General features: G+C 44.0%; 1 protein-coding gene across 5 annotated transcripts in view; it reads left to right on the forward strand.

Moving 5' to 3' along the window:
- The window catches only part of LOC309693792 (zinc finger protein 521-like), an 88,769-nt gene that overhangs the window by 34,312 nt on the left and 28,542 nt on the right, over window positions 1-25,915 (forward strand). For 4 of the 5 annotated variants that reach the window (XM_082513338.1, XM_082513339.1, XM_082513335.1 and 1 more), the window contains exons 4-5: window positions 5,929-9,440; window positions 9,576-9,660. In XM_082513338.1, coding sequence (XP_082369464.1) covers window positions 6,285-9,440; window positions 9,576-9,660 — 3,241 coding nt within the window. In that variant the 5' untranslated portion in view covers window positions 5,929-6,284. Of the gene's footprint in view, window positions 1-4,531; window positions 4,611-5,928; window positions 9,441-9,575; window positions 9,661-25,915 lie in introns of those variants that run through there. The other variant, XM_082513337.1, reaches the window with a different exon arrangement.

Consider the following 25,915-nt stretch of genomic DNA (forward strand, 5'->3'; position numbering starts at 1 on the left):
GGATGACTGGCCGCCCTACTTTTCTTGCTCTGGCCTTCCATTTGTCTAACTTTCCTGTGTTGCCACTGGGGTGCTGTGATTTCTGGGACAGTGACCAAGTGCTCCTGTCTGAGCTGGGGGACGTGGGTAATGTGGACAAAGTAGTTGACAGTTTGCCGCTTCCCCATGGTTGAGAGACAGAGCCATGAGGGCCAGAATAATGGACACCCAGACCACAGAGTCAGGACAGCGCTTGATGTTCCAGCTCTTTGTGTCAGGCCCTGCGTGAAAAAATCCCCATTGACTGCAATTTTCCCTTCAAGTTTGTGTGTGTCTGTGTGTGTGTGGATATGTGTTGTATTGCGCATGTACATGATGTTAGGCCAGAGTAACTTGCTGCTACGGCACTGATGAAACCGCGGGAAGTGAATCCTTATTCCATCTAATGTTTTTCTACCTTGTCCAGTAAAAGACAGCATCCTTGTTCGCTGATCCTCCAGCCGTCTCCCACCACCCCTCCTTCTCATCCTGTAGCATAGTGGATTTGATTGATCTGTAGCAAGGGGGGAGAGGGACCTGACATTTCTCAGCGATGTGTAAAAACATATTGTGTTTGCTAAGAAAAAAAAAGAGGAAAAGAGAGAGACAAACCCAGTATACACACAACACTAGTACCCACACACACACATACACAACACAATGTCTGAGGTTGGGGAAAAAGTGGTGAAAAAGCAGCCTCTTTAACTAGCTGTGCTTGTGCTTATTTGTGTGTGTTAATCAGCTGCATGGTGCAAAAAGCCACATCAAGCCACCTGGTACTTTTGTTGACAGCTACTGGGAATTATCAGTGCTTCATTTTGACTGGATTTGATGTCTTAAAACAGGGATGTAGCAGGACTACTGTGAGTAAAGCCCAGCACTGGGCCTCTTCCAATAGCTCTGTGTCCTCTGAGCTCTCTGTCCTGAATCAACTGAGTCATTTGTTCATCTGACTGGAATTAGTCCCCCCGAAAAAAAAAAAAAAAAAAGAAAGAAAAGAAAAAGCTATCCTTGCCCACCTCATCCTGCTCCTCTGTCAGGAAAAAGAGCGCTAATATAGAAAAAAAATATATATATATGTATATTACACCACTTCTTCTATTAGATCTTAAGTGATTGTGTCACAAAGCGGCGTACATGAATACGTGTTGTTCAGACACGCACTGCTATTTGGACATCAGAACAGGGAAAAGTGTTGAGATGACACATGCATCATCTCATGGGAAAGGCTCACTACTTTTCCCAGTAACTGTAAAAAGATCCCCTCTCTGAATATGAAGTGGGGTCACGGTGTTACATCAGACAAGTTGTCAGCTTTTTGTTTATTCAATGAATCCCCAATCCCCAATGTGCCACAAATACACTCACACAAACACATCTCTTATGACAACCACTATGTACAGATCTCTGGTACAACACACAGGAAGATAAGGTTTGGCGACTGAAAGCCTGGCCATGCTTTGCTTCACTAGAATGGCTTTTGAACAAAGTCTAGCTTGTTATAGAAGTGGCAGATGAGTGATGGGGGGGGAAACATTTTTTCTGATAAGATAAGGTCCTGGACCTGGATAAGAGTTTGGCTTCCTAAATAGAGGAGATGTACTCTGTTGCTGTCAGACAGTGATAAGGCATCATGAACAGCTTCCAGTGCCTCAGACACGAAGGTCTGGGCACCAGAAGTGAGTTGTTCCCAAATGATGCGGTCCCTGAAAGGTTTAAAGAGGGTGTAACTGCAAAAATTACATTTTCTGAAACACAAAAAAAGGTAGATAATTGCTTTTTTTATTGCTTTTTTTTTTTTTTTTTGTACTTTTCATAATGTGGACTAAAAAAGTGTAGATACAAAAAAAATAAAAAAATAAATTCCCCCCCCAAAAAAACCCCTCTAAAAAAATTGTTGGTCAACTGAGGCATGGTTTGCATTTTGAGCCAGCTGGAATAAAATAACCAAGGATATTTTCAGTATTTTAAAAGCTATGCACAAAATCAGCTTGAATACAGATGTAGCTGTTTTTGCTCAGTTGTTTCATATTGTATGAGACATTTCATAATTATCTTTAAAAAGCGAGACATCTATGTGCATGTGTATGAAAGCAATAAAATGCTTTTGCAAAGCAAGATGCAGTTTTTTAGGATATACATGCAAAAGCATTAAATATTATACCAAATGTCAAACCAAGCACCCATGCTTTATCTCAATTACATTTAACAAGAGACTCAGTTACATTTGTGTGCACTCATTCCTGTTACAAATACTTAAAGGCCATTAAAATATTTTTATAATCCCATTTTAAATTTTTTTTCCTGCCAGTTGAACTTTAATGTATACCTTTGTTTCCCTTTTTGCAGTCTCTAACGGAAAGGAGCTTTATTAGATTTTAATATCAATAACTTGGATATTTTATTTATTGGGCCACTGCTAAGCACAGCATACAGCCATACATTTGAAGAACAGTTTATGTGAAAATCCGTCTTTGTTGCCTTCTTTTAAACTCTTACGCTCAAATTATACTGAGACCCAATAGTATTTGTCTACAAAGAAATCAACAGACATTATTCTTTAAACATTTTTGTATCATTTAGCTTTTAAAACATAGACACAGTTTGCCACCATATGTGTTAAAGTCCAAAGGGAAACAATGTCATCATGAAAATTAATGACTTGCTCTCAAAAAATATTTATGCATGCTAATTTTCAAATGCATTAATTGCATAAATAAAAGATTCTTCAGGGGCTTGGAAAGCTATTCTGCTGTGCAGAAAAATGGTAAGCGTACCTGTTCCCAGCATTAGGGATAGGGATCTTATTTGAACAGGGGTATTTACTTTGGGAAAGGGTGCTATAAATGAACACAGAGGAAGTGCTGCACAAAAGGCAGTTCAGACTGGCTTAGAGGAAACTGAGACCTGCGTGTGAATCGGGAATTCTCAGTGGTTACTTCTGCAGTACCAGGAAAAAAAAAAAAGAAAACATAATTTGTATAGAACAGAAAACGTCTTTATTAATTTAGCATATTTTGATCAGTGAACTTCACAGGCCAAGTTATATTTTTGTGACTTTTAAGAAGTTCTTAGTTACTTTAGCTTCGACTTTAATGTTTATCTTTCTGGTAAATGTGGCAGTGGCACATTTTGTGCCATTCCCTATAGGGGAACTCCAAATGAGGTTGTTTTGTTCCATATAGGAGACATTAAAAAAAAGGAGGGAGGGGGGTAGGGACAGAACTCCCAGAGAGGGACAGGCCTTAAGATGGAGGTCTTCCTCCCAGGACGTGACAGGCTGTTGGCTGGAGGATGCTCAGGAAGGCCTTGGCAGACCAACAAAGACAGCCCTTCAGCTGCAGGGTGTAGTTTTTCAGGCCCCAGCATCCCCTTTGGCAGCGGCACAGAGAGTGCTGGCGTGCACAGGCCCCCGGCCCGAGAGACAGGGAAGTAAGGCCCGTTCTTTTATTTACTCAGGCTGCTGCTGAGGCCTGGGCATTTCTTGTCTGGGTGAAGAAGGAAAAAAAAACAAGTCTCTCTCTCTTTTTCCTCTTGAGGTCTCCTGAGGAAGATTGCTCTTTCATCTGCAGTTGTTCACACACTTGCTTCGGCCATTGGACTTGTATCTGTGTATTCTATGTGTACATGCTATGTGTGCACATGTATATTCTTGTCAGTGTATGCACACAAGTGTGCTCTTGCTCTGTGTGCGTGTGTGTTTGGTGTGAGGTTGGGTGGGGGTGAGCGGTACACAGTAAAACTCCTGCAGTTCTATAGTTTTATCTATCGACTCACCAGAAAAAATAGGTGAAGAAGCACAAAAGGAGAACCTTTGTCTACTGGTTACAGCATGGCTATAACGTATTTGTTGGCCAGTGTGACTATACCCTATGCAGTCCAACGTGAAATCAAATGATGCATTATTACTAACTGTGTTATATTTGCTATCCAGACACAAATTTTAACATAGCTACTTATTCAAAACCCTTCATTGCAACTTCCATATATATGAATCAGATATTACTCTATATATGTCATCACCGTAAGGCCCTAAATAAATAATATACACTGAGCAAACAAACAACGAGAATGGAATGAGATTGTCCTGACAGCTTAGTAATGTCTCAAGGCATCAAGACATCCTCATTTAAGACAGCAGAATTTCATTTAGCCTTGTATACAGAACCATTTATTTGTTTGTTTTATACTATTGTCTCGAAGCCAATACGTTTGACTGTAAGGCATTGGCTGGGGTCATTCTTCTTGCACTGTCTTCTTCTCCTATACCCGGAGAGGCAGTATGAGATAGGGCAGATCCGCCCCCTCTGTGGAGGAGGGCATAGCACTGAGTCACCCATCCTCCCTCAAACCAGAGAGAGAGAGAGAGAGAAAACATTGAGACATGTATGAAAGATAAAGCAAGTAAATCAGGCAAGGTTTGCTCCTTCAGTGAGATGTGTGTACAGAGTGGGCGCCTTGCCAGGGGTGGGAGGTTTCCGGGAGGGCCACGGTGTGGAGGTGGGCTCTCAATGTGCCGCTTTCAGCAGTTTGGAGGGGCAAGGGAATGGCCTCCGACCCCATCTGTTTCCTGAAGATAGGCCCTGATGGGGGTAAGTGCTCAGAGAGGGCATGATATCCTGACAAAGGGCAGATCTCCCAGCAAAAACAACAGAAAGGGGGAGAGAGAGAGAAAGACTTAGATTTGTCAGCTGAAGGAGAGTACAGAGGTTGGATCCTGGAAAGAGCTCGTGCTTTTCCTCCGTCCCTCTCATAAATCTTTGCAGCTTCCTCTTGTTTTTCCCATTCCAAGTTATGGCCTTTTGACATTTTTTTTTTCTGAAGAGGTTGGGATTATGTTGTTTTATTTAGGTAAGGAAGTTCACATCACTTAGATTTCAGCAGCGGGAAGAAGTGGCCTGTAACCTTTTGAACCTGTGGAAAGTGGTGCTCTGTTTTCCATGCATATAACCGCACAGTGAACCAGTGGATTGGAATGTTGGAGCCATTTGAATAGGAACACATTAAAGTGATTGTAAAAAAAAGTTGGTCATTCTCTGCACCTGCTTGTCCTTGACCGAGACAGTAAGCCACCACTAGCCACCTACCCCCTACCCCTCCTTGCATCAGAACATGGATGGCACGTTCATCCATCCACGATCACTTGCCTCACAGCTTAACGCAGACTGCACAGACAAATTTTGTAATAATGCATATTCTATAATCTGATATCTATTGACGGATGTTCTGATGGGTCTATGTTTCATGAAAATCATCCGTTTTGCAGCAGAGCGTTCCCAAAGGCTATGCATAGCTGTGGTTTAAATTGCATATTTAATCTTCTCCTTCATCCTTAAAACTGCTTTTGCCTGTTTTTCTCTTGTCTTAAGGTCATTTCAAGGGCTCTTGTTATTCAAAAATATTCAAGTAATTCTTCAGGAATAATAGAAATGTTCTAATTTACCTCATGCAGGGCTTACATCCTAGAGTAGACCCATTGTCTTGTGTTGGCTTTAAATGTCAGAGAGATTGTGTTTTGAGTCACAGTGGGCTAAGCCATTACATGGCCACATACAAGGTTAATTGTAGTAAAAGTATTTCCACTTATTCTCTTCTCTAATTATACTTTAAATTGCATATTTAATGTAACTTTTTAGATAACACCTAAGGAGAGGTATTGTTTCAGCTGAAGAAAAAATGGTCTACATTGCAAAGAATTTGAAAATCATACACCACAACCTTATAATTACTATGACAAATAACGCCACGGTGGCCTACCTTTTCAAGACTAATGACTTGCTAATATAGTGACTAGCTTACAAAACACCTTTCTAACTCACTCACTTTCTCCATTTTTCCTCCTCCATCTTTTTCCCTCTGACCTGCCCTCAATGCCTTCATTTCTACATTTCTTTCTGTCTTCTTCTCCAGACGGCGCTGATCTTGAGGATGACCCATCGTGTTCTTGGCCAGCATCATCTCCCTCTAGTAAGGATCAGACTTCTCCAGGACACTGTGAGGACTATGATTTTGGCGAGGAAGAAGGAGGCCCTGGCCTACCGTACCCATGCCAGTTCTGCGACAAGTCTTTCAGTCGTTTGAGTTTCCTCAAGCGTCACGAGCAGAGCCACGGTGATAAGCTGCCTTTCAGCTGTACCTTTTGCAGCCGCCTGTTTAAACACAAGCGGAGCCGAGATCGACACGTGAAGCTACACACGGGTGATAAGAAGTATCACTGCGGAGAGTGTGACTCTGCCTTCTCCCGCAGCGATCACCTCAAAATCCACATGAAAACCCACGCCTCCAACAAACCCCACAAGTGCCCTGTGTGCCGTCGAGGCTTCCTTTCCTCCAGCTCTCTCCACGGCCACATGCAAGTACACGAAAGGGGCAAAGATGGCACGGGCTCCGGTTTCTCTAGGGCTGATGAATGGAAGCTGAAAGAAACCCGCAAATGCAGCCGGTGTGAGGAAGGCTTCGATGTTCCAGAAGAGCTCCAAAGGCATATCGCAGAATGCCACCCTGAGTGCTCCCCATCAGAGGATGGAGGCCTGGGTGCCACCCTGCAGTGCATCTACTGCCACGAGCCTTTCAGCGATGAGGGCACCCTGCTGACCCACATTGACCAAGCCCACAGCAGAGATAGGAAGGGCCACACCTGTGCTATCTGCTCAGAGCATTTTCTGTCTGTTGAAGACCTCTATGCTCATATGGACATCCACCAGCTCCCTGAATCTAGTAACCATAGTAACAGCCCTTCCTTGCTGACTGTAGGCTACACCTCTGTGTCTAGCACAACTCCGGACTCCAACCTCTCCGTTGACAGCTCCACAATGGTGGAGACAGCACCACCTGTGCCCAAGACCAGGGGAAGGAGAAAGAGGGCTGCACAGAACACTTCAGACATGGGAGGACGTTCCTCTAAGCAGCCTAAAGTCTCTTACAGTTGCATCTACTGCAACAAGCAAGTGTTCTCCAGTTTGGCTGTGCTTCAAATTCACCTGCGAACCATGCATCTGGACAAGCCAGAGCAGGCTCACACTTGCCAGTTTTGTTTGGAAGTTCTGCCCTCTTTACTAAATCTGAATGAACATCTTAAGCAGGTCCACAATGCAGAAGATCACGCTGCCCTGTTAGCGAGCTTGCCTGATGCCCTCCTTCAGTGTAATTTCTGCCCCGAGGTGTTAAATGACCTAAATGCCCTCCAGGAACACATCCGCTGCTCTCATGGCTTTCCCAGTCCAGTGGCCAAGGAGAGCAATGCCTTTTTCTGCCCCCAGTGCTTCATGGGGTTCTTGACAGAGGCTACCTTGGAGGAGCATGTTCGCCAGACTCACTGTGATGGGGGGAGCCTACGCTTTGACTCCCCCTTGGCTGTAACTCCCAAGGAGCCAATAGTCGAAGTGTACTCCTGTTCATACTGCACCAACTCCCCCATATTCAACAGTGTTCTAAAGCTTAACAAGCACATCAAGGAGAATCACAAGAACATTCCACTAGCCCTGAACTACATCAACAATGGGAAGAAATCCCTCCGCACTCTCAGCCCCTCTTCGCCAATATCTGTGGAACAAACTGCCGTGCTGAAACAAGGTAGCTCAGCCTCCCGTGCCACCAGTGAGTTCATATGTAACCAGTGTGGTGCCAAGTATACAAGCTTAGACCTTTTCCAGACTCACCTCAAAACGCATCTGGATGGTCTGCAGCCTCAGCTTACCTGTCCGCAGTGCAACAAGGAGTTTCCCAACCAGGAATCTCTGCTAAAGCATGTGACAATTCACTTCACTATTACGTCGACTTATTACATCTGCGAGAGCTGTGACAAGCAGTTCACTTCAGTGGATGACCTGCAGAAGCACCTACTCGACATGCATACTTTTGTGTTCTTTCGTTGCACTCTGTGCCAAGAGGTGTTCGACTCAAAAGTGTCTACTCAGCTCCACCTGGCTGTGAAGCACAGCAACGAGAAGAAAGTGTACCGCTGCACCTCCTGTAACTGGGACTTCAGGCATGAGACTGACTTGCAGCTTCACGTCAAACACAGCCACCTGGAAAACCAAGGCCGTGCCCACCGCTGCATTTTTTGCGGGGAGTCCTTTGGAACGGAAGTGGAGCTGCAGTGCCACATCACCACCCATAGCAAGAAGTATAACTGCCGCTTCTGCAGCAAGGCTTTCCATGCCATTGTTCTTTTGGAGAAACATTTGAGGGAGAAACACTGTGTGTTTGAGGGAAAGTCACAGAATTGTGGCGCCAATGGTTCTACTGTAGTTGGTGGGGAAAGCCAGCCTAAAGAAGATGCTGAGCTACAAGGTCTCCTAACTAACAGCCATGGTTCAGGGGCAGTAGGTGGATCTGTGATGGAGTCCCAGAACAGCCATGATGGAAGTGAGGAAGAGGTGGACACTGCAGAGCCCATGTATGGATGCGACATATGTGGGGCATCTTATACTATGGAGTCACTGCTCACTAACCACCAGTTGAGAGATCACAATATACGCCCTGGTGAGAGTGCCATGATAAAAAGAAAGGCTGAGATGATCAAGGGTAACCACAAGTGCAATGTTTGCTCCCGTACCTTCTTCTCTGAGGCTGGGCTGAGGGAACATATGCAGACCCACCTTGGGCCTGTCAAACACTACATGTGTCCCATCTGCGGGGAGCGCTTCCCCTCATTGCTCACCCTGACAGAGCACAAGGTCACCCATAGCAAGAGTTTGGACACGGGGAGCTGCCGCATTTGTAAGATGCCACTGCATAGTGAGGAGGACTTCCTGGAGCACTGCCAGATGCACCCTGACCTGAGGAACTCCCTTACAGGTTTCCGCTGTGTTGTTTGCATGCAGACGGTCACCTCCACATTGGAGCTCAAGATCCATGGTACTTTCCACATGCAAAAGACAGGCACTATGTCCGCAAACCAACCCATGGGCCGCACCAATGCCATGTCTCAAAACCAGCAGCAACACCACGCCCCAAAATTTTTCAAGTGTGCCTCCTGCCTAAAAGATTTCCGGTCCAAACTAGACCTGGTAAAGCTGGACATCAACGGACTGCCTTATGGACTCTGCGCGTCCTGTGTGGCGGCTGCCGGCTCCAAGAGCTCCAGCCCAACAGTGAATGGAGGGAGGCAACAGCAGCAGCAGGGGGGAGCCACCACTCCAGCAACAACTACAGCCACATGGGTCCAAGGGGAGAGTCTCAGCCCTGGAGATGGAAAAGGCAAAGGTGTTTCTTCATCGTCCTCATCCTCTTCCACGTCGTCCTCGTCTGCAGCCAAGACACGATGTTCCAGCTGCAATGTGAAGTTTGAATCTGAGGCAGAGTTGCAAAACCATGTCCAGACAGTGCATCGGGAACAGTCTGGGGACAGCAACAGTGGACAGCTGAAGACCCCCCAGGTGTCTCCCATGCCAAGAGCCAGTCCATCGCAAACTGAAGAGGTATTGCTAAGTAGCCTCGCACTAAATAAGTAAATGAAAACATGCAGAGAATTTACAATTTACAAATGATACAAATATTTCTACCATATATCTTTTATTCACACTTGACTGTAATCCCTGTTGTCTGATTTACAGAAGAAGACATACCAGTGCATCAAATGTCAGATGGTGTTCTACAGTGAATGGGACATCCAAGTTCATGTGGCCAACCACATGCTGGGTAGGAGATAGCACTTTCTGATTAATTTATTATGGTTTCTGTTATACTCCAGAAACAAGAGTCATTAAATACAGTGCTTGTGTAATATATACAAATATGTTTGTCCAAATTTCCCAAGTGTTTCTAAAATCTAGCGTAAATTTAATCAACATATCTTTTAGGCATGCAATTTAAGTGTTAAAATCTCACCCGCGCAGTGTGCAAATTATTAAGAAAAATTCACCCAATTTCAGTGTTTTCCTACCTTTTTAAAGATGAATCACATACTAAAAATAAATGTGATATGTAATAAAATATTTGACCCTGTCTCATTCAGGCTCACAAGTATCTGGATCACATCACCAAATAGGTGGAATTATTTTTTTATTTGACCATCAACTGCATCCCCAGTGTTGTGCTTTCATAAACCCACAAGCTTCATTTCTCCATGCATGTGAATGGTATAATATGGTCCGTGTGCATGCTTCAAGCTGAATTTCTCCACTTCAAACCACTCTGTAATTAAGGTAGTTTGAAGTAGTGGAAAATAAAATACACAGATTATTCAAATATTGAAATATCAAACAGATTTGATCATTCTGATCATCCCAAAGATTATCAATCAATTTTCTGAAAAAAAAAAAAAGGTAAAAATTTCTCTAGTTCTTCTATATGTATTTTTGGTTTGTTTGTCTGTTGTACTTTGTCACACAAGTACTGTTTTCAGATGACTGAGATCTGCATACTAGATTTTATACTTTCATGCTCTCTCCTTTTATGACGTCAAATCAACTGAAAAAATGGATATTTGCCATTTCGGTGTTTAATATCAAAAGAAATATTCCAAATTTTGCATTTCATTTCGCAAGATTTCTCAGCTAAGAGTGCTGGTGTACGACTAAGCTCCACATTTTCAAAATGTCTCTACTTTTGGTTGTCATTTGTATGCAGGCAGAATAATTTATAGGGAACAGACAATTGGAAAACAGGTTTTCTTGCCTGCAGTAAGTAGGCGTCTGAATTCCGGTCTCACGTTCCTTTATTCATTCATTTATTCAGCTCGTTTGGCGGCTCTTTCATTACACTGCATTATCTGTTGTCTTCAGTGGGAGAGAGACTCATTGATCTGGAACCAAACCGCCTCTCTGTTTGGGACACGCTTCTAGGCGCAGGTGAATTTAAACACGGTGGGCAATTCTATCAGGACTGGTAGGCAATTCTATCAGGGACCCACTGTTTGTGCATAAACAATCAGAAGCATGTGATTTGTGATTTTGATGCTGCGGTGTATTTGCAAAAGAGAGAGATGAGCTGAGAGTGTGTAGGTGTGTATTTTGTATTCATCTTTGCGATCTGCTCACCCACTAGTCTACTGGGGGTGCCTAATACAGTACCATGCCAGCATTAGTCCTTTCTCTCGCAAAGGCAGGCACGGAGCACACTGGGAGGGTAGAAAACAAACCCCCCTACTGGTTATTTTATGTTTTTCAGCCGCACAAGCACACAGTTTCCCCGTAATAGTGGAATTCAGACAGCTTAAGATAACAGGAGGATAGGTGATTGGGTTATTGTCTGATGTCTTACTTCTCTGATATGCCATCGCTTTGTATTCAACATGATCACGGGTTTCATCTGACTTCTCAAAAGGGTTTCTGTTAGATACGTTTGCTTTGTGATCTCTAAAATAAGGAGAAAACAAAACTCATTGTAATGTGAAGTTGTCAAACAAACAAGAGGAAAACAGAGCAGAATGAAGTAAAGTTAAGGAAATGTGTTTAATGGACAAGGCGTGAGGTACGACATGTGAGCCGTGTTTCAAGCGCTGATCTTGTTCTTTTACGTACCCTCTGAAAAATTGCTCTGTTTAATTTGGAGCATGGTTAAATTCAACCCACACTTTAATCACTGAAGAGCCAATTTGGGCCAAAAACAACCCCCCAAAAAATGCACATTTGGAAAAGCTCTAAATATCTTTTCGACAGAAAAAAAAGGGACACTTTCTCCTTTTAATGACCATCTGCACAGGAGAGGGGAAACAGGGGGCTGGGGTCATCTCCGCTCAGCTGTCAGCGTTATTAGCGTAGGTAATGGAGCAGACGCTGGATTCATAGGGGTGTTGTTTTCATCCATGCCCCGCTCCATGGTGTCAGTTCACACTGATAACTCTATATATAGTGATGTGCCGTGACATAACCATAGTGCTAAGTGTATGGAACAACAAAACCTGAGCCCGTCTCACCCAGACGAGTCCACATTAGCTGCCTTTGTAATACAATAGTCTCCCTCAAACCCGGCGCAATGAGCCTCCACCCCTTACCTCCTCCCATCAGGCCGAAGTGGTCGCGGCTGCCTCTTCTGTCCGACTGCCAGCACATTTTGATGCATGGATATTACACTCAGATGATGACGCTCCTGGTTCAGACATAAAGGGCAGCTCTGGTGCTCAGCTACTCAACATTTACTATGATAATGGAGGTAAATGAAAGGGACGGAGGTAGCCGTGGGTGCAGAAGGGTGTGTTGCGGACCAGCCCCAGCCAAGCCTGTGAACGGCCCCACGTGTCTTAAGATGGAGGCTGCAGCCTGCTAGGGCCCAGATGGATCAGTACACATTTGCTGTACAGCTGGTCGCTCTGTTTGGGGACCTGGTGTGATACTCCTATGGAGAAAAAAATGATATCGCCACCATCCAAGGAGCAATTTAATAGCAGGCCAGAAGACAGCTGGCCACTCTTTAGTTTAGAGTTTTTTTGGCATGGCACACTTACAGAATTGAGGGTGTCCGATTTTTCTCCAGAGACACACAGATTTATACAGCTTTCAGCTGTCGCAGTCACTATCAATTCTTTAATTTTCTGTTTTTCTTTGAGATTAGAAGAAAGGCCTCTTCGTGAATAAAAATTTCTCATTTTGAGATGTAATAACTGCATTGCAAAAAAAAAAATGTAAATAGTAGTCCCCGTTCATTTTTTTTCTTTTCTTTTTTTTTTAAGAGGACCTTTGAAGGTCCTTCACTGACACAAAAGCCTGTTTGGTTTTATCAGCATGCCATCATGCCACCCCATTGCTTCACTTTGACCCCAGTGTAAACTATGACATTTGGAGCCTCATGGGGGGCACGTTTGGCCCATTTATCGCACTGTTTCAAATGTCCCTGTGTGGATTTTCAGAGCCCTGACATGTTTTGAAGCATGGGCTCTGTCTTAAAGGGTTCTGAAGGTGAAAGAGGGTTTAGCTTTTTTTGTGATATCTGCTTTCAATCTCATTCTCATCTCACTTCTGTCCTTTCCAAGTAGCTACTGCCAAGGTGGCAGTACTGAGAAGGACAACTGTAAACAAACAAACCAAACCACATCCCCCCCCCCAAAAAAGTGTTTTTTGGGGTCACCTCTACAGATTTTTTGGGTTGGTGACAGCACAGAGCTTGAAGCCAAGTCAGGGAGGAGGCTTCTCTCTCAGAGTGGAGCCAGTGGCCTGGTCGGCCCAGGCAAAGGGGGGCACTGGAGGGGTGGAAAGGTTCGGGGGCGGAGAGGGAAAGGCACATTTGCTGTACAGCTGGCCGCTCTGTGTGAAGCAGGCACTGTGGGCCGTTACAGAGCTGGAGAGGAGAGCGAGTGAGAGGCCTTTAGCTCTCCTCTAGTTTCTCCTCCTCCGCTCTGTTCTCTCGTTCTCATTCCCCCTGTCCACTATCTCTATTCCTCTGTCTCAGTATCTAGCGTTTGCATTTTCATATTAACTGAGCTCCATCCTGGCAAAACACACTGTGTTGGCTGTTATTGGAAGAACCGACAGGAGGCACACTGTAACAGTATTTGAAGCTGAAAGCCTTGTTTTGTTTCTTGCTAAGGGCCGCAAATTATCCTTGACACATATCCTCTTGTCTTGGGCCCCTAGAGCAGCTTGGCCAGTGTATGTTGATTATATGGTCTCCATCACTGTCTCTGCCCTGGTGGAAACACATTTACTACCCCATTAAGTGCTTTTTTTCCCTCTTGATACATAAGCAGAATGTGGTATTTTCATTCTTTGTTTCTTTTCCTATAATCCTCTTTGATTAGGTGCGTCTGATGATGTTCCCTCCGTTTCTAGAGCTCATTCATAGAGCACATACACATGTAATCTGTTAACAAACATGACCAAACACTCCTCATTTGACTCCTAGGGGGCTAAATCAGAGTCAGAACTCAATAAACAACACAGCAGAGGAACAGGATCAATCGTATGAAATAAATAAGAGAACAGGTTTGGACCAGCCATTGGAAACAAAGGAAACCATGCATGCCTTATGCTGAGCGTGATATCTGCCTGCTTTTATTAATTGGTGATTAATAACGCCTCTCTGTTCGTTAGCATAGTCACCTCCCGTGCAGCCAAGTGTGTTGCTGCTAATATGCAATTATGCGCACCTTACTGCTCGTTACATTATACCTCTCCCTGACTAATGTGGGGTCCATGAGGAGAATAGAAATCAGAGCGAGCTGCATAAAAAAGAGCTATCAATAAGATTTTCGCACCCACTGTGTTACTTACCTGTCTGGATGGAAAACAAGAAAAAGTTGGGCTTTTTTTTTCTTTCTTTTTTTTTTCTTTACAAATTCCTCAATGTAACCAGGAGACTGTATTAAAAGTTTAACAGCATTGCAGAGACTGTTTTGCTCTTCCTGGTGTTTTTGTTGTAAAGCAGAGGTAATTGACATCACCATGGGGATGCTCTGTTGCTAGGCCAGACAAGCTCAGTCTGATGTGGTCCTTATCTATTGATTTTCCTGACATTTCCCCACACCTCACAGACTAGGCCAACATGTGAGAAAATATCTGATGCTCTCAGTTCATACAGCCTGTTTGTACAAACTCCGGGCGAACTCTTGCTGCCCCTGACTGCATCGCAATTGGTAGGTTGATGTCACCATGGTGACTTGGGGCAAATTCCTGCCAGTGATTGGCTGAAATCTGCTCAGTTGTTGAGTTAATCGTTGTACGGGACTAATAGTAGTTCAAAAGGAGCATTTAGATTTAAATACCTTGAATTTAAAGACATTCACTGGCATATTTTTCCAATTTTCCCATCCTAGGCTTAGTTAAGGACTTTGGCAACCTGAATAAAGGTAGGCTCTCCCTGTCCTTCTGTTATGTTTTATTGATATACAGGAGAGATGTCTCCTTTAGAGTGTTAATGCCAACCCTTGTTCTGAAGTGAAGCCCATAAATACTGGATGATCAGAATTAACCTCTGCATTACTCCACCTCCCCATGGTCTCTAAGATGTCACCAAGGCCGGAGGTGCATGCACACCCCTGGTCTGCTGGGGTTGCTTAGCAGTCTGACTGGAGGGGGGCTTATGGGAGAAGTGCAAACAGACAGTCCTGCCTTAGTAAAGGTCAGATCTGCAACCTACACCTCTCAAATCCCACTCTGGCCCTGATGGGACCTGGGTTCCAGGCGTGCCTAGAGATGCTTGTGGTAAGGGAGACTTGCAGTGAGAATGAAGTGGAGTGCAACCACTGAACTGCACTGCTTTTAGAGGTTGTCAGCACCAACAGTAGTGTGATAGATATGACCTAACTTTGTGTAGGGGCTCTTACCTGGCGTATTTTTGGAATGTCATTCTGTAGCTATCATATGCTGCTGAATAGAAATGGCTTCCAGTGTTGTTCTCAAAGCTGTTATTAAGCAAGCTTCATAGGTGTAGAGAGGTTTGTTTTAGAAAACAAACAGAGAACAAAAGAGTGCCGCAAAAAAGTTTTAGCTTTATGGACCACAATGGTGGTTTTCCAAAGTACCATGTAACAAATGACTATCCTCATCAAACTTTGGCTGTGTGAATGGTAGACAGGGGAGGAGCGGGGAGGGGAATAGGGTTCTGAAAGGCCCCCCAGCGTCAAAGCCTTAATAATCATGTGAGCAGCGCTGGACTTCATTACCCTCCTGTTCGACAGGCCGAGTGCCAGCCTGGATTGCTGGCTGGCTGTGGCAAGGTCAACGGCGGAGGAAAAACCAGTTACTGTGTTACTCTGGAGCGGAATGGAGAGGGGCGGCCATCTGTCAGCTCAGGCCTGCCATACCCGCAGAGCAAATGGACACGGGCGGCCAGAGGAGAGGCCACAGACACCCATAGAGCTAAACCCAGTGAGCATAACACTGAGGCATGGACACAAATCCAGCCAAAGTGATGGGCATTGGTACCACTAAAACACACACACGCACATATATCTATATATATATCTATATATATATATCTTTCTTTCCTCACAGCATATATATATATATATATATATATATATATATATATATATATATATATATATATATATATATATATATGAAAGGCAAGGCTGCAGTCAAGAAATTTGGCAGTAAGCTATGTCTGTGTTTATGCATGTTTATTTTTACTATCAGCACACTATTGGGCCCCTACTGCTTTAAATCCAGATGGCAAACCATTTGATAAAAAGTTGACAAAAGTTTCGCTTTGCTTGCCAACAGTAAATGTGTTTAATCAGCTCTTTTATGGAGGCAAACTCCTTCTGAATATAAGTGCAGAAAATGTAGACCATTTTGGACTTTAAAAGACTCATGTTTTCTTCCTAAACACAGCAACATAACACAGTTTTTTTTTCTTCATCAAACTCTCCCATATCCAGTTTTTAGTGTTTCACCTTGCTGGCTGTTTGTCAGCATCTGAGTCGCATGAACCTTCTTTGCGAGGACCTTTATGATGCCCTCTGGCCAAAGTGGAAGAACCCTGTGGAATGTTCCAAAACTCTCTAATAGGTTTCAGGTGCTGCAGGCCACCCGCCAGCCTCCCCACTATCACCCCACTCTGCGTGTCTTGTGTGATAAGACTTCAACAGTCAGAGCACCAGCAATTCTCCTCCATGGGATTGAGGGCAGAGCTAAATGCGAAATGTTTCCCCGTCTCCATTATATATGAGTGTTTTCCGTCTCCTTTGACCGAAGCGGCGAAGTAAATAAAAGTATAGCTTCTCTCGCGAGTGTGGCTCAAGTTCAGACAAGAAATTTAGCAACTCCGCCATCCCACAACTAAGCACAGCTAACGCTCCTTTTTGTTTTCCTCTCGAACCCCCCGGCTTGAGCATCAACACACTCCGGAAAACAGGGAGATGGTCCTGGGCGATTCCCCTCACATTAATGGAAATCACACAGGAACTCCCTGGATGAAAGCCTTATGCGTTATTAAGGTTTAATGTTGATATCAGTGCTTATATGTTTACTTGAGTGCGCGGTGTTGCTGATGTAGAATTGTCAGAGAGGTGCAGATTTAGTAAGGAATTAGTGTACACCCAGGATTTAATTAAGCGGATCTATTTCCATCTTGTTAGAAAGAGATAATGTGAGTACCGCATGCATCATAGGTTACCATATTAAATGCTGCTTCCTGTAACAGCATTATATCTTCTAGAGTGGTGCTTGCAGATTATAGAAAGGAAATGCTATGTTTATCTGAAACAGTTGTCGCTTAAAGACGAGGGCTAAAAACACACGAGCTAGCACGTTGTTTGCCATACTTCTTTGCATACGCAAACATGCTCATTAAAAATGAATTTTAAAAAAAGAAAAATGGTCACACTTCCAATTTCCTTTTACAGATACCTTGTTCCATTTCTTGCATGACAGTGGAGTGTGAACACTGAAGCGACATGGCCTCTTTGTCTCTCCATTCGTCCCACTGCTGCCTAGAGACGTAAACCTTAAGCCACTCACTCGCTGATTAATCTTTTAACATTTATAATTACTAATTAAGTTAGTAAGAGACTTTTAATGTAGTCCTCCTTCAATGGGGAGCAGAGAGGACAACAGATCATTAGCTTCAATAATGAACGCGGATGAGACAGATAATGGCCTATGATAGGTGAATACTGACAGTTATATTAAATGAGGCGAGTATATGGGAAATGCAGCATGGATTCCAAAAGCCATGCAGAGACAAGGTGGTAAAGTGCACCACTAACTCCAGAAAAAAAAGCATGTGAGGCATAAAGAAGTAGCTTGTACTAATTAAAGCATGCATGTAGCTCTCTGATAACGTCACTTTTATATATGCGCTGTGTATTTAACATGCAACGATATCTATATCTGATTTGATAATTGTGTCAAAGCCAGTTTCAAGTGCAGATTTCATGCAGCAATTCACACTGGTTTCATTGAGTTTTTGGTCTCCCTAATGTCATCGGTGTATCTCATTATCACATTATTACATTAGTGTCTGCGTTATCCGTGGCTGTAAGTTGCTGCCCATTAAAAGAGTCATTTCATCTCAGGTTTTCTTGTCTTTTTTTTTTTTTTTTTACCTTAACGACGATGCTACTCTGGCACATTTCGTGTGCTTTCCCACTTTGGGGAAGGTGCTTATGCCATAATGATTATTATCATTAAGAAGATATTAATGTGCTTAGTGTTTGCGACCCAGCTGCTCATCATGGCCCGAGCTACCTGCCGGGGGAAGGAAGTGAGCTGCTGCCAAAATGGACAGTGCACATAGGCCACCGCCCACCTGTCCAGAGGTTTCAGGGTCAGTGGAGGTCACACCTACCTCCCTTTCTGCACTCTGCTGAACTAGCGGAGGGATGGCTCAGAACATAAAATTGGAGGAGATGAATTGTGTTATGTGGGATGATGTTAAAAAGTGTAATGGAACGGGCTATGTTTCGGGCTTGACCGTGACTGTGTGCATCCCCTGTCTTATATATACATATTAAATAAATAGTAATATGGGGAATTATATCCTTTAATTCTTAAGTGGCATTAAATCGTGTTTCAGCCCATTTTAGAGGCACTACACTAATACTAAATTTGTTTGCATTAAACTAGAGTTTTACAAATACGTTTGTGTTAACTGGATTTAAAAAAAAATCTTTACATTTTGCACTGGCTCTTGTTTTGAAGCCTTATATCATCATCACCATAGATAGATGGTGCAAGCCAGACTGGCTCCACCTCCAGTCTCTCAGTTTCAAATTGCTGCTTCATTAGGACTTGGAAAAGAAACCCATGGTTACATTTAATCAAACGAATCTTTATGGCAGACCAACATAATCAATCACAATCCTTATCCAATATGCTACATTCTGTAACTACCAAGCTGGCTTGGAGAGAAGTCAATTATGGCCGTACTCTCTCTCATCCACTGCCGACGTAGCTGTGTGTGATATTATACCGTTTCTGCAGTTATTTTCATTATGCAAATCTGGACTGTGCATCTCACACACGCAACCTTTTTCCTATTCGTGTGGTTAATTCCTGCTTCTCTCTTTTATACTTGCAGTTCTTGTATGATACATGAACTGGGGGGTTGTTGGAGAGTGTGATGTGCCATATCTAGAATAATCAAATTAAGTATTAATGATTTTTGCTCTCAAACTAACACTTGTGTTGCACAGTGGGCTGCAGTCAGTGGTGTTGTTCATATTTCATATGTTTTGTGTCCATACAGAGCTGTTTGCACTGAATCTTTGTGTGCGTGCGTGCGTGCGTGCGTGTGTCTATGAAATCATTTACAGTTTGTTTTTTCCATACAAGTTCTGCTCTCTCGCCCCATATCCTCAAGTACATTTATGTCTGGATGCAAAACACATGCAACTTCACACACTGCAAGCGCGTTTACACATTGTACAGGCGCTCATCGTTTAATCTATCAATCTGTTTTTTTTCCCTCCTTTCCTCCTCATCTTGTGTGTTCTTCCTCCACGCCTTTTCACTTCGGCACTCGGAATCACGCACAATCCACACACACCGCATAATACACATAAGCACGGAAACACACAGAGGCGCACGCACACACAAGGTAGCTTGGTTGGTGGGGGCCATGGCTGCAGCTCTTCTGCGCAGTCCCAGAGTGGCTCCCGGGGCTCGGCTGCCAGTTGTTTGCCAGCGTCTCCGGGTGGAATTCATTCAAATTAAAGCGGTGGAATGAGGCCCGAGTCCCAGAATGCCTCGTCCCTCTCCTTCATCAGCATTCCGCCGATGAGAGTAATTAAAGCAGAAATTAATTCTGCTGTAAGCAGAGGAGCCACAGAATAACTGATATTAGAGGCTGGATGATGAATGCTTGGCATCAAGGGAGGTCTCAGGGGAGGAAGAGGAAATTCACAGATCTCTCTTTCTTTCTTTCTCTCTTTCTTTCTTTCTTTCTTTCCTCACAGCCTTTTTCTCTATTTTCCCCTTTTCTGCCCGTTCCTATGTTTGTATTTCTTTATTTTTTGTCGTCTGCATTTCTCTCTCCTGCGTGGTCTATTACTCGTTTCTCATCTTTGCATTTCTTTCATCCTCCATGGCAACATTTGTCCTTCTGTGCCACCTAAAGACTGCTACAAAGCACTGGATCTATTGACTTTAAGCATGACTGAAGACATTGGGAGTAAGCCCCCTCTGCTCAGAAACAGTATTTCACATTCTGTCAGCACCGGTGTTCGTATTTTCAGTCAAAAAAAAGCATATTAGAGTGAGGTGATGCTGCAAATGCTCGTGCTTTGCTATTTGTTAACAGAAGCCGAAATGGAAAGTGCTTTCAGGTGAATTCTTTAAGGGCACAGTATCAGGCATCACAGAAAAATATAAAGCTGTTGTGATTAGAAATATAGATGATGTTGGCATGAATAAAAATATACAATTATTAAATTAGGGTGTTTATTTAAAAAGGCTTGGAAATAAATAATTTGTAATGTTTTTAAGGCAAGCTGCCTCTTTTTTTTCTCAGGCTTAATTTGAGACTGAACCTTGAATCTCTCCAGATGATGTGATATTCTACCCAGGATGATTCAGTGATCCCCCAGTGTCCCCTGACGCGTTATTTTTGGAATAGCACATCTTTAGCAAGAACAGTCACAAGACTGAAAGACAAACAACTGAACTCTTGAAACACCGGGCCTGGATGAGGCTGTCAGTGTTTTCCTCTCTTAGAATCAAATGGAATTGAACAAAGGTTAGCTCTTTGGGGCTTTATGGTAATGTGATATACGATGCTGCCATGGAATTTGCCAATGCATGTCTTAGCACTGTCTGACTCTAAGGAAGAAGTGAATGGTAATTACGCTGACCTCTGCCCCTCCCTTTCTTATTCTGCCCTCTGGGTAAAAAGCCCGAGGTGGTAATAAACAATAGATAGATCTGTCTTGTTTATATTGCAGCTGCCGCACTCTAATGACACACGAGATTGGTCTCTATTTTGAAAATAATGCATGCCAAGAGGTGCAGGTAGTAAAACTGCATTTTTAATTGGTTTTGTGCAAGAATATCTCAATCAGATGTAAATGAATGGAAGCCCAACCTGAGAGTTACCGACTGTTATTAAGAATTTAGGAGGCTGGCATGGAGTTGAAACACAGAATGAATGATTAGACACTGTAAAGAGCCCCAGATGCAAAAGAGATGCAGACTGGCTAAAGCAGCTACCGACCTGTTGATGAGGCCTCAACGAATAGAGGCTAAAGATTTCGCTACTACTGCCCAGCAAAGGTGCCCTAAGGGGTCAGAGAAGGTGAATTGTACCCCTGCTCACAGTTTAAAGATGCATAAGATGTTAAAAAACAACATTTTTTTCACCATGATGATTATTTAGATGTAAAAATAATGAATTTCTCTGTTTTGACCTTTTTAAAGTTTCTGCTGAAACTATGAAGTCCTCCCCAATTCTTCCATGTCATTTTTTTTTTATTCCTCCTTTGGAAAGATGATATGAAGCATGAAGCAGAAATAGTGATCATACAGTAAAGACATTTCCTCTAAATTATTTAGCAAGAGTGGCTTTTTATAGACGCAAATTTACCTATGGACCTAAAAGCTTAGTACTTAGCTGCAGTTTTCTGAGAATATCTCTGCAGTGGATCATGTTGCTGTGGAGCATGATATTTCTCTCTATCATTCAAATGGTGTTGCCATTATGAACAGCGCTGGCCTATCTTGATGTCTGCCATCCTGGAAATGGCGGCAGCATTGTTTGTTTGTCTACTTGGTTCCATACACCAATAAAAATACACTCAAAATGAAACCTTGGTGTAACGATGACCTTAAACACAATGACACTCTTTCCCATAACATTGTCCTGTCCAATAGTCCAGAACTCCCCTAAGAGGCCTTACAGCAAGTCTAGGAGGAACCAAATGAGAGAGAAATCGATTACTTTCCTCTCTCCACTGTCTCTGCCCTGGCTGAATTACTGAAACAAGATGCTGCACTTAGAGGAGTCTTTGGAGAGGCAGAGGGAGAGAAAGAGAGGTGGGGAAGAGAGAAACACTTTTAGGGACATGGGTGCCATTTAGACTAGGACCATCTTCTCACAGAAAGCCACTAAAAGCAGTGAATGATCCTCTTCCTGTCCCAGGCTGGGAGTTGGTTAGCCTCCCGTGGTTAAGTGAATACAGAAAATACACTCAGGTTTGAGGTCAAAGCAAGATCATTAAAAACAATATTAATTTCTGAAATCCAAGCACAACAGTCATTCGCAGTCACCCCGAACTTGGCCGGAGCACACTCGACTGCTACAGTGTGTGCGTGTCCAAAAGCACAAGACCTACATGGCTACACGGATCCAGTCTGATGTTGTTTTCTGACTTCATAATGTCAAATGGGTGTTGTTTAACATCCACAGATTTTATTGTCTGAACTATGAAGATGAAAATGAAGCCCGCTCGTTTGGTAGATAGAACGTGGTGCTTAAGGGACCCAATCCCTGTAAGTGCCATTAAGTGGAAATTGCCGTTCACATATTCCAGTGGTTTGATTAATTACACTCTCTCATGTGCTTTCATAAAGGCCCAATGAAATATGGGGAGCAAATTGCATTGTGTTCCTGTATCCTGTTATGTAAAAGCAGTTTAATTATTGACACATGTTTTGCCACCTGGCAGGGGAGAGGATGGTTGGACATGAATAGAAATCAAACAATAGATATTATGAAAGGGTAGAGCTAGCACTTGAGATGCCATGTGTTTCCGTATCTGTGACTCACGTTATGTCCCCTTCTTCACCTCGCCTCAGGTCCTCCTCCTGAATCAGAGCAAAGAGCAGTCGTGATCGGCTGCGTGTGTCAAAGTTGTAAGGGAAGCTTTATGTGGAAGTGAGTGCACTTTGAAACCTGTTTAACTTTGGAGGCAGGACTGCTTTTTTAAAGGTCTCTTCTAATAAATGTGTAGTTAATGTGATATTTTGTGAAGGCTTCATAGTCTCTCTAGAGAATTAAAAGATCCCTGCTGGCTTTGTGTGATATCTTAAGAAAGCTCTTTTTTGATCAGAGTAAAGACGCTACTTAGCTGCTGATACACTTTGAACTCAAGGAAGCGGTGTGAGAAGACAACAAGCAAAGTTGCAGTTTTAACATAAATGTCTTTATTTCCCTTTTCTTTCTTTTTTCTTTGTTCCTAGATAAGAGCAGTGCCCTCTACTGCCATGGAGACTGAATAACATGAGTGTTTCAGGGCAGTGTTTGCCTTCTGTTGTAGCCAGTAGTACTTAGGCTCCACTCTATTCTGTATTCTACAGTGTATGTGGAGGTATTAGCTCATAAAACCCTCCTACTGTCATATGAACCCACTGCAGTCCCTGAGCTCTATATGAACAGCAGGGCTCTGATACTTAGTCCCAAGCTGTTCCTGTTTGCCCAAAACGATCAGGCCTGGCCTCGTGCTCTCTACCTGATCTAGTTGACTGGGCTGTGTAAGTTAGGTAGGCAGTCCCTGTCTCCATCCCCCCTCCTCCCTCCCAATATGCACTTGGACCCGGGCTCAGGCTGCACCTTTTGTGTTCCACAGGGATAAGGGGGCCAGATGGAGGAATTTGATTAACCAGCAGTGGAGGACCAAATGTTCAATTGGATACAGAACCAGTTGGAAGACGGGAGGGAGCGAGGGATGAGGCGGGGTAGAGGGAGAAATCTAAAATGGCTGGTCATGTGCACCGGCCAACACTTTGCAAAGGGGAGCCCAAACAGACACTGAGGTGTAGTAATGCAGAAGCCCTTTTCCAAGTACCAGCTGGGCCTTTTAGGAGCCTCTATCCCCACAGCAGACACACGGCAGCCTCCAAGCAGCTTGACTTTACCATATGTGGAACTTTTTTATGCTCCACCTGGTTTCCCCAGGGGACCTGTGCCGCTGGGACGCCGGAGGCAGGTGAATTGCTCTTAATGCAAGGCACTGAATCACTAGGCCAACAACATGAGGGAAGTGCCTAGGGAGAGGAAATGGATCTGCAGAAAGACTGGCGCGGACTGGCGCGACCTTGGAGCTAGTGCCCGCTGTGCAGCAGAAAACTGTGTGACGTGTCACTGTGCTTCATCTTTAATAATATCCACACTTAGATTTCTTGCACAACATTATGTATTATTTCACAAAGTGGTTTTTTTTCCAAAATGGAACTGTTCCATTTGTAAACTGGCTTTAGTTTAGAGCCTCTGTACTCTTGCCTGAATTCCCCCCCCTCCCATTTTTCCTATTAGCATTTTTTTTCTTAGAATAATTTACTGATTCACAAAGATTTTGGTTTATGTAATACATATTGTGTGCACTTTGCTAATATTTCTATGCACTCCTGCTTAAATCTAAGTTACATCGTAGCTTCAGTTGTTTCTACTCCTTTACATAGTTTGTGCTGACTTCCAGGACAGGTACTGTAGGTCGAATGAGGGAAAATTTGGCCAAGACAGTGAGGCTGTGGTCACTCTCCTGCTTGCACCTGTCTTACTGAGTCTGTGGCAAAAAGCCAGAGGTCAGGGGTCACCACAGGGGGCTGTCAAGGTCAAAGGTTTATCACTCTCCAAGGGGTCCTGGAGCCATCACTCAGACCCTACAGTACACACGATCTGCCCAGTTGAGGTTTTTTTTTTTTTCCTTCCCTACTTTTTCTAATCCCTCCAAATGGCTCGGGCAAAACTCCTGACAGCAGCAAGAGAAACAAACTGTGGGGTGTGGAGCTCTAAGCCATCAGCTGGAGATTTCACTTTGAAAAGATTCCCTTTTACTCACTGCCCTTTCCACCAATCAGAGGGCTCGCCAGAGTCCAGGCACCCAGAGCTGCTGCCCTCTGACCCTGCCAGCAGTTGTTGGTTTATTTTGTTTGGGCATTTTGGAGAGGATGGGGCTGCTTTTGACAGTTCAGGCAGCAGGACTTGGATAAGGTCTTTAACAAAGACAGCCAGAGAGGGTGAGTTTCACAGCTCGAAAAAAGGCACAAGCTACCCTGAGCTGGTTTTTGCAGTTTCGGTACTGCACTCGTATTGCTGGAGAGGTTGTCATATTCATTGAGACATGTGGAAAATGGCCCATTTTGGAGGGGAAATAGGGGCCATTCATGCAAAGTCAATCCCATAAAGTAGACAGAAATTCCTCGATACCCATGTTTATGCAGCTGTGCCCGGCGATCAAATTACACCAACCCTCTTGTAACAACCTCGCCTCCTTCTGCCCTTTCTGCTTGTTCCCCCTGACCTCCTCTGAATATGAAAGGAGCCTCAGATGGGTCTCGCCATCACCGGGGAGCAAGGGAGAGGCAACGAGACAAAAGGGGGCACCTAACCTAGAGTTTTACCTACCCGCAACAGTAATTGGGTCAAAGCCACGGAGCTTCCATGGGTCAGCGGAGGGGCCCGTCATATGAGGGGCACATAGGGGCAGTCAAAGAAGGCCCGTCCCCAGAGAAGAAGTACTAACCGTCATGCTGTAGCACCAACTCTGACAGACCGCAGGGAACGGACCCACCGCATCGAGCTTGTCAGCTGTTCCGGCAGCGCGGCGCGATCGTGGAGCGCTCCACTGGGAGTGTATTACTGAAGGCTTTTCTTCTCTGCCTCTGTGTTTTATTTTTTTGGGTGGGGAGGGCAGGGTTGCAAGTCTGTGTGCAAGAGGGGGTGTTGAGGGGTATAATTTAGAGCACAGAGGGAGCTTCGTCTCTCCATCTTATGATTTGGAGGTGAAGACAAGCGCCCTCGGGGGCCCCCTGTCAGAGCTTTTGGGCGCGCTCAATGCAGACTTCAATAAAAACACACAAAAAGAATTCCCCCACAAGGGCGCCCGGCTGAATTGCTGACGCCAATGTAAAAGATTCAGTTTTCTGTGAATCATTTAGTACAGCGACCCTGAGCTCTCTACACAACGTGACAATAACAGGAAACCCCCCTCTGTCCTCCTCATCATGAAAAAACGAGACTTGCAACAAACCCGGAGAATGCAGAATTATTTTTTTCACACATACAATTTCACACATCGATCACCCTCTGCCACTCCTCCATTTTCCTCTTCCCCTCCCATCTCTCACTCCTCTTCTCTTTC

This window comes from Aulonocara stuartgranti (assembly GCF_965226115.1).
Source record: "Aulonocara stuartgranti genome assembly, chromosome: 18".
NCBI lineage: Eukaryota > Metazoa > Chordata > Actinopteri > Cichliformes > Cichlidae > Aulonocara > Aulonocara stuartgranti.